General features: G+C 37.0%; 1 protein-coding gene across 1 annotated transcript; it reads left to right on the forward strand.

Annotated features, from left to right (window-relative positions):
- The first annotated feature begins 5160 nt into the window (after positions 1-5160).
- Positions 5161-7678, forward strand: LOC119809768 (pleckstrin homology domain-containing family A member 1-like). The gene is given in 2 exon segments (XM_038322866.1): positions 5161-6097; positions 6247-7678. Coding segments are annotated over 2 exon segments (1215 nt in total). The 5' UTR covers positions 5161-5197; the 3' UTR covers positions 6562-7678.
- Positions 7679-9464: the final 1786 nt, after the last annotated feature.

Below are 9464 nucleotides of genomic sequence, written 5' to 3' on the forward strand. Positions count from 1 at the left end.
CCAGATTTTTCAAAACACTTTATTGATATAGTCTGATTAGAGTAGAATTACCTTGAGATGTGCAAGAATAAAACAGATGGATGAAATGACAGAGCTATTTTAGGGCAAAAACTAAATAGAAATGCATGGAAATTCTTACATGTGTACAACATGGGAAAATATATTAAGGCCAAGATCTTAAAAGTGTGCTGTAGATAGCTAGATAAATAAAGAGTATATGACGAGCAGATAATAAGTATATGATAGAAATTAATATTAGCAGAGCTAAATGTTGCTGTTTCTCAGGTTGTAATTAATATGCTAATATAAATTTGTGAAATATGAACTAATAAGGAATATCATATGGTAGATGAAAAATACAATAAATAAATTGCATCTATAAAATTATATATTCCCCAGATTCACAGATTATCAATATAAAGTTCAAGAAACTGGGAGTTAATTTAATTTCACTTAATTTTAAGGCTGTCCTGAACCCAAAATATATTTATAGATCTATAAGTCTCACTTAAAAACTCTTGGTATATGTAGAATCAGTTTCACCCTAGCAAAAACATGACTTTTGATTCACACTGAGTAGCATCAGACAAAACTGCTGAAACTCCTAAGCAAAACAAGATCAAGAGTCTCCATATGTCCATGTTGTAATAGAATGTCACTCCTAACCACATGAACCAAAAATAGAAATTCCCCTTGAAAAACAATCAATAGCAGATTTCAACACTGAAATAATGGAGATGTCAGAATTATTGGGCAAGGACTTCAGAACACTCATCATAAAAATGCTTCAACAAGCAATTAGGAACATGATTGAAACAAGCAGAAAAATAAAAATGAAATATTGAAAATGTGGAACAAAAATAAAACATATGAAGTCAATAAAACTGAACAGTTATAAAATCTGACAAAGCATATATGGTAATTTGTATGCATCTTAAAAACTAGACAACATGAATGAACATAAAATATTTTCAATTTGATGGAAAAAAATCATACCTTGTATATGACTTGATACTTTCAATAAAAATGTTAATTCTCCAGTCAGTTTTGTATATGTACGTGTGTGTGAGTGTTTGTTTGGGGGGGGGATTGAGAGCCTATATATACATACAAATGTACATATAATGTCTTATGCCAAAATCTTTTGGCAAGGATTTTTCTACAAATATACAAGATTATTGTGCTGTTTTTACTTGAAAAAAAAATTAACTGAAATAGTCAATGTAAATTTTACATTGATGGGCCAAGTGGTGAAAATAATTTCTACCAAGTTTTGTGACATATGTCACAGCAACCATAAACAAGATTGTGTATGATGAAGGAACTGAGGTTGCATCTGATAATGGAGCTCGGGTTGTATGTGATGAGAGTTGGGGATGTGATTAACCCAGTACCTCTGTTTGCAGGCAAACATGAGAACTAGAGTTAAGCTACTTTGCACTCATATAAAAAGCTAGGTGTTGTATGTGTGTAGCTCTAAGTCCTGGAATAGGAGTGAAGACAGTAGAATCTCTGTGACTACCAGACTAGTGCAATGTTCAGTGAAAGATTATTTAAGGAAATAATACAAAGCATGAAAGAACAAGATGTTTGATATCCTGCTCTGGATTTTGTGAATGAACACCTGCAGGACACACATGTTCAATACCATACACACACACACACACACACACACACACACACACACACTCATTTGTATACATATACAAAAATACTCTATGAAATTTTTCCCTAGTAATATCCTAAACTACATCTCTGAAGCCTCACAAACACAACTGCCTAAATGTAAAGTAAATGAGAGAGAACAATCAATATACCAAAGTGTACAGTAGGAGACTATGATGCTTCACCCTACATTAAGACCTATAGACTGCTAAAAAATGTGAAGCGTCTTCCCTTAGAAAAGCACATGGATTACTTATCTAATACCAAATGGTCAGCCCTGAAAACCAATATCCCAATAATATTATACAAACTTGGCAGATGATATTTAGGAATATGTATGAGTGTACACATACATGCCCGTAACACTGTTAGTGGAAAAGATGATAAGGGCTTTGAGGGAGGAAAGAAAAGGGAGAAAGGATGTAATTATATTGTAATTTCAAAAAGAACCTGTAAAAATATTGTATAGTATAGAGCTTTCAAATTCTACAACAAAACCAATTGTTCTCTTAGAAAATAAACAAAAATCATTCAGATGTATTTCCACCAATTATATCTTGAGATGTAAAATAAACCTATGAAAATGAACTCAACATCAGCAGCAAGCACTAAGGGATCTTTGGGTTAGCCTTGAATTATTACCTGCTGAAATTGCTAAAATTGAGATCTAAACAATATGAGTATTATCAAAAATGTGGAAAATCTGTGTATCTCAAATATTGCTTATCAAAATGTAAGACATACAAATGAGCCTACAGGCAGCTTCTTCAAAATTATACATGGACTGCCATGAAATCAAGAAATGGCACTTTTGAGAAATTTATTTAAGAAAAAACACCCAATGTAAAAGAAGCAGAAGAAAATGGTTGTTTATGGAAGATTTACTCACGATAGGTCAACGCTGGAAGTAATGAAATGTCATTCATAGTCAAATGGTGGTCTAGGAATGTATTTTCATTGGTAGAGATTTGTCCCAGCATATAGGAAGCCTTAGGTTCCATCCCCAGCACTACTGACACATACAAAACACATGACACATGCCTGTAATTCCACTTTTCAGGTTGCAGAGGCAGAAGATGAAAAGTTTAAAGTAATATTAATCTTTAGTTACAAAAAAGTTTTAGATCAACCTGGGCCTCCAGGAAAACAAAACAAAAGTGACAATAACAAAATGAATGCCAACGTGAGGAAGGTGAAATCATCCTTGAATGTTGAAGTTTATCAAATGTGTAAACTTCAAAAAAATCTAGTGAAAACAAAATATTAAGGTAAACTGTGTTTCAAAACTGACTAAATGTTAGATGTGATAACAGATACTTTTTTTTAGCACCATGAAATTTCTATGTGTAACAGGGAGGAGTTATCAGTGGCAGGGAAGAAGAACAAGTGTGTACTGAATGCTCAAGATAAAACGAAACAAAACTGGAGTAGATAGTTTGCCACAGTTGGTGCTGCACTCTAGTAGAGACTGTGTCATGACCCATGTAACTGTATTTCATTATACGTTTAAATACTTACATGACTATCATGTAAACTTTTTTCTTTTCTTTTTTTAAATACTATCTTTTCTCATTTATATACCAATCCCAGTTCCCACTCCATTTCCTCCTCCCATTCCCTCCACCTTCTTCCTAACCCACCCCACATTCACTCCTCAAAGTAATGATGTTCTTTCCATCTTTGAAGTTATGGTAGAATGTTGTATTGAAACCATCTGGCCCTGGGCTTTTTTTTTTGTTTGTTTGTTTTTGATTGGTAGGCTTGTGATGACTGCTTTTGTTTCCTTACAGGTTATAGGTTATTTAGGTTGTTCACCTGCTCTTGATTTAATTTTAGTATGTGGTACCTATCCAGAAAATTATCCATTTCTTTTACAATTTTGTAGGGATTTCTGTAGCATAACCTAATTATCCTCTGGATTTCCTCAGTGTTTGTTGTTATGTCCCCCTTTTAATTTCTGATTTTTTTAATTTAGATATTCTATCTCTGTCTTTTGATTAGTTTGGAAAAGGGTTTGTCTATCTCACTGATTTTCTTAAAACTCAGCTCTTTGTTTCATGGTGTTTTTATGTATTGTTTTCTTTGTTTCTATTTTATTCATTTCATCCCTCAATTTGATTATTCTCTGCCATCTATTCCTCCCAGGTGAGTCTGCTTCTTTTTGTTCTAGAACTTTCAGGTTAAGTCACTAAAGTGAGATTTCTCGACTTTATTTATGTAGGCACTTATTGCTCTGAACTTTCCTCTTAGCACTGCTTTCATAGTGTTCTATAGGTTTAATATGTTGTGCCTTCATTTTTGTTGAATTCTAGGAAGTCTTTAATTTCTTTTTTATTTCTTCATTGATCCAGGGGACTATCATGGAAATTAAACTGTTTTGTTTTGAGTGCTTTGGATTGCTGTACAATACTCTTCTTTCCAAAGACAAATGTTTAATCATGTAGTGGCATATCCATTCCATAAGATGAGAGAGAGAGAGAGAGAGAGAGAGAGAGAGAGAGAGAGAGAGAGAGAGAGAGAGAGAGAGAGAGAGAGAGGTAGAGAGAGAGAGGCAACTTTTGCTATGTGGCTTAATGTTATCTCAAAATTTTAATAGAGTAGACAATGTCAATAAACTTTCTCAGAGTTTATCTTCACTTTAAAATAATATGTTGAATTTTTTTAAAATGTATGAAGTAATGATACTTAGAAAGTGATGAATCTTGCAGTACAGCTTCCAAATAACATATCTTCTCAATTATCATTTTATGATTATATAAGAGTACACAATATTATTTATTAAAATAAAATATTTATTTTATGTGTGTTTCTATGTGTATGTATGTGAATGAATGTCTTCAGAGGTGAGAAGTGCTTGTGTTTGTGTGTGTGTGTGTGTACATGAGTGAATTCCACACAAGTAAGCACTACTTAAAGTGTTTGTCTATGTGTATGTGTTTGTACATAAGTGGATTTCTATAGAGGTAAGAAGTACGTGTGTGTGTGTGCATGTTTGTACCTGAGTTGTTCCATAGAGGTAAGAAATACTTGTGGGCCTGTGTGTGTAATCAAGTGGAGGTCCATGGATGTAACATGTGGGCTTTAGATCCCTGAGATCTAGAGCTGCAGGCATTTTCAAGAAATCTAATTAGGGTTACTGTATATAAACCCAGTCATCTGATAAATTAGTGAAGTAAATAAAGTACCTCTTAAATACTGGATGATTTTTTAGTCCACAAAGTATGTAATATTATTATTAAAATATTATTAGTTAAAATATTATTTAATTAGCTCCATTTTAACTTCTAAAACTCTTTCATCAAAAAGAAAACATAGCCTTTAATCCCAGCACTTGGGAGGCAGAGGCAGGCGGATCTCTGAGTTCGAGGCCAACCTGGTCTACAAGATCTAGTTCCAGGACAGGCTCTAGAAACTACAGTGAAACCCTGTCTCGAAAAACAACAACAACAACGAGCTGAGTGCCTGAAGGAGCCCGGTCCGCGGCGGCGCGGGTGCTCCGGGCGGAGGCCGCGTGTAATGTTCAAGCCCAGAAATGCCTTATGTGGATCGGCAGAATCGCATTTGTGGTTTTCTAGACATTGAAGAAAATGAGAACAGTGGGAAATTTCTTCGACGGTATTTCATCCTGGATACCAGAGAGGACAGCTTCGTATGGTACATGGATAATCCACAGAACTTGCCTTCGGGATCATTACGGGTTGGAGACATTAAACTTACCTACATTTCAAAGGTTAGTGATGCAACCAAGTTAAGGCCAAAGGCAGAGTTCTGTTTTGTTATGAATGCAGGGATGAGAAAATACTTCCTACAAGCCAATGATCAGCAAGACTTAGTGGAGTGGGTAAATGTCTTGAACAAAGCTATAAAAATTACAGTACCAAAGCAATCAGACTCACAGCCGGCTTCTGACAGCCTGAGTCGCCAAGGTGACTGTGGCAAGAAGCAAGTGTCTTACAGAACTGATATTGTTGGTGGTGTTCCCATCATCACTACAACACAGAAAGAAGAAGTAAATGAATGTGGTGAAATTATTGACAGAAACAATTTGAAACGGTCCCAAAGCCATCTTCCTTACTTTGCTCCTAAGCCACCTCCAGACAGTGCAGTTATCAAAGCTGGATATTGTGTGAAGCAAGGAGCAGTGATGAAGAACTGGAAAAGAAGATATTTTCAATTGGATGAAAACACAATAGGCTACTTCAAATCTGAACTGGAAAAGGAACCTCTGCGGGTAATACCACTTAAAGAAGTTCATAAAGTCCAAGAGTGTAAGCAAAGTGACATAATGATGAGGGACAACCTGTTTGAAATTGTAACGACGTCTCGAACTTTTTAGGTGCAGGCTGATAGCCCTGAAGAAATGCACAGTTGGATTAAAGCAGTCTCTGGCGCCATCGTAGCACAGCGGGGACCTGGCAGATCAGCATCTTCTATGCGGCAGGCCAGAAGGCTGTCGAACCCTTGTATACAGAGGTATACATCAAGAGCTGGTGAATGCAGCAAGTATGTGGGCTCTCATGCAAATGTGCCTTCTTAGTAGAGGGCCTGGACACGCTCCCTACTTACAACTGATCATAGAAGGAGCATTCCGGCTGCCCTTCAGAATCCAAATACACTGTCCGTCCTGCCGGGGCAGCAGCAGCCACCTCACATTCCGCAGCCTCTCGCAGCCACTCTCTGGTCTCAAGCTATACCATGGAGAAGCGAGGATTTTACGAATCTCTTGCCAAGATCAAGCCAGGGAACTTCAAGGTCCAGACTGTCTCTGCAAGAGAATCAGCTTCCAAAGTGACTGAACAAGCTCTGCTTAGACCTCAGAATAAAAATGGCCCTCAGGGAAAAGATGGTGAGCCAGTGGACTTAGATGATGCCAGCCTGCCAGTCAGTGATGTGTAAGGCTGCCTGCCCCACTCATCCCTCAGTGTCCTTTCGTGAGGATTCTAGCCAAAGATGATAGAGGATGAATGGTTTCAGTGCATATATTATATTGTGTCTTGGGTGTACTCTATAAACTGGCAAACCAAGAATCTAGGGAGTGGCCAAGTTAATGTAATTTCTTTAAGAAAGGAAGGAAAAAAGCCGTGTCCGTATCAACTGTTTGAAGCTTTATGTGTTTGGGTGGTAAAAATGTGTGTGTGACTTTTTTTTCTAGTGACTTTGAAATTTTAAATAACAACTTAAAACATTAAAATTTCTTATTATTTGGTCATTTAAAAATGCTAATATGACTCCCTATGAAATACTCAATATTTACACATTCTTATCAGTTAACATTATCAAACAGAACATTGCCAGACAAAAATTCTTAAACTCATGATGTTTGTGGTGCTGCAAAATTTATATTGCAATGTGGATTATATAGAAATTCTAACCATTTTTGATATCAGGTGAGTGGTAAATTTTGCATAGAAGATTTGATTAGACTGTTGGTGCAGGAAGGGGTTGAACAGGGGTGGAGCAGCAAAGGTGAGGGATTAGAGTTAAGCTATAGCTAAGGTTTTTTCTTTTTGGTGAGGACTTTTTTTTGAGACAGGATTTCTTTGTAGCCATGTCTGTCCTGGAACTTGTGGTGATCCTCCTGCCTTTGCTGCCTCCCAAATTATAGGCATGTGTTACACAGTGTGATACTTGTAGAATTTGCACCTATCAGTATTTTATTTCAGTAAAAATTATTTGGTCATAAATTTTGGGAAGATATGATTTTTTTTTTCAAGACAGTTTCTTTATGTAGTCCTTGCTGTTCTGGAACTTGTTCTGTAGACCAGGCTGGCCTAAAACTCACAGAGATCCTCCTGAGTGCTGGGATTAAAGGCATGTACCACCAACGTCCAGCTGATTTTTTTTTTTTTTTTGTAAATAGATCTTATTTTTGAGTTTGGATTAGTGAAAGACCTCTTGGTTCATATGTGAAGTCATAACTGCCCTTAGTCATGAAATTGTTGTGGCCTCTACTTTTTCATCATCAATAACCTATATTCAAGTGCCTGTGTCTTCTCATCTCATTTAGGATGTGCTCCAAGTCTACATGATTGGCTTTAAATGTTTGAAGAAATTAATTTCAGTAGCATAGTTTGATATGTTAAATAAGATAGCTTTTTATGTCAGGGACACCAGAATGTTGGTGTTCTACTATCCGTGCAATATTTATGTCTTGAAATAAATTGGAGTATGCATTTAATCGTGGGGATATCCTAAGTGGAAGTACCTCTCTAAAGAACCCATAGTTTCTGGTGTCGAGTGATAGACTGGTTTGAGCAAGTACTGTTTTGTGCAGTCTTAAGTGTTTGCTTTTCCCAGGCTGCTGCTAGGTAGTATTCCCAGTCCCACACACTTCTGTTTTGGTGACATGGGTATTAGTGTTTTGCCTTTTGATGTTCTAAGACTACTTGTTGGAGGAGGAGGAGGAGGAGATCGCTTCTGTGTGGGGTCTAGGGTCCCAGATGTGTTATTTAGTTGCCCAGCACAGGAACATTACCACTAGAGTTCTATGTAGTTTTCTCTTTTGCAGCTGCATTGGAAAACCATAGGACAATGAGGTTTTTAAGCAGTCACCACCCTTCTGCTGCTGTGTTCATTCTCCAGGCTCTTTGGGAAGTTCCCTTTTCATGAACATACTAGGAACTCGTGTACAGATACTCCGCAGTATTGATGAGCCTGGCGCTGTTTTCTTTGGTACAGCCTCCACAGTGCACGTTTATTTTAGCATATTTTGGTATTGCTATATTTCATGATGGCAGAATATTAGCTCTATTTTGGGACTTTTTATAGAATTACCCTTATTCAAAAGCATAGGAATATGTTCTTGTGGTTGTCAGAATTTCTTAATATTTATCTCAATTCTTTTGTAAGCTAATGGAAATTATTTAATTATTTTAAAACATACCTTCTTGTAAATATGTCACATCTGAAGTGTCAACAGTTACTTTGAATACCATAATGTTTGCTGCATTTTTTTCCTGTGTGTATATTGTATCTCCTTTCAGAACAGGAACGTGCCTCCTGATGTTTACTGTTACACCTGCTCTCTTTGTATGTCCGATTGGTTGAACACTGTAATGACTTGAGAATAAACTGCTCAGAATTAAAAAAAAAAAAACAAAAAAAAGAAAAAAAAGAAAAACAACAACAACAAAAAACCAAAAACAAAAAATAAAACAAAAAAAGAAAACATAGTCATTGTTATCATTCATGATGTGGGCTGCTGCAGGTCACCAGAGTCATCAGTGCATTCCCTGGTGGGTGGGAGACTATGGCGGGTAAGAGATAAATGCACCAGTGATGGAGGAGTGTCTATGTGTTACTTTCATTATTAATAAAGATACTGCCTTGGCCCTTTAAGAGACAGAAAATTAGGTACGTGGAGTAGACAGAACAGAATTCTGGGAAAGAGAGGGGAGATGCTTCAGGCAGTCTCCATGCTTCTCCTCTCCGAGATGGATGCAGGTTAAGATCTCTCCTGGTAAGCCACACCTCATGGTGCTACACAGATTACTAAATATGGGTTAAAGGAAGATGTGAGAATTAGCCAATAAGAGGCTGAAACTATGGGCCAGGCAGTGTTTTAAAAGAATACAGTTTCCGTGTAATTATTTTGGGCAAAGCTAGCCGGGTGGCGGGACACAGCCCGCAGCTCCTTCTACACACCAGGCAGAAAGAGTTTGGGTATAGAATTTATTTAGTAAATTATGGAGGGTGAGGGAAAGTGGTAAAATGGGCAGGGGAGAAGAGAGAGAGGCAGAAGCTGCCTCTTCAGAAAGCGTGAGAGAGGGCTGGAGAGGAGGCAGAAGATCCCCTTGCCT

The sequence above is a fragment of the Arvicola amphibius genome, chromosome 3 (genome assembly GCF_903992535.2).
Source record: "Arvicola amphibius chromosome 3, mArvAmp1.2, whole genome shotgun sequence".
Lineage (NCBI taxonomy): Eukaryota > Metazoa > Chordata > Mammalia > Rodentia > Cricetidae > Arvicola > Arvicola amphibius.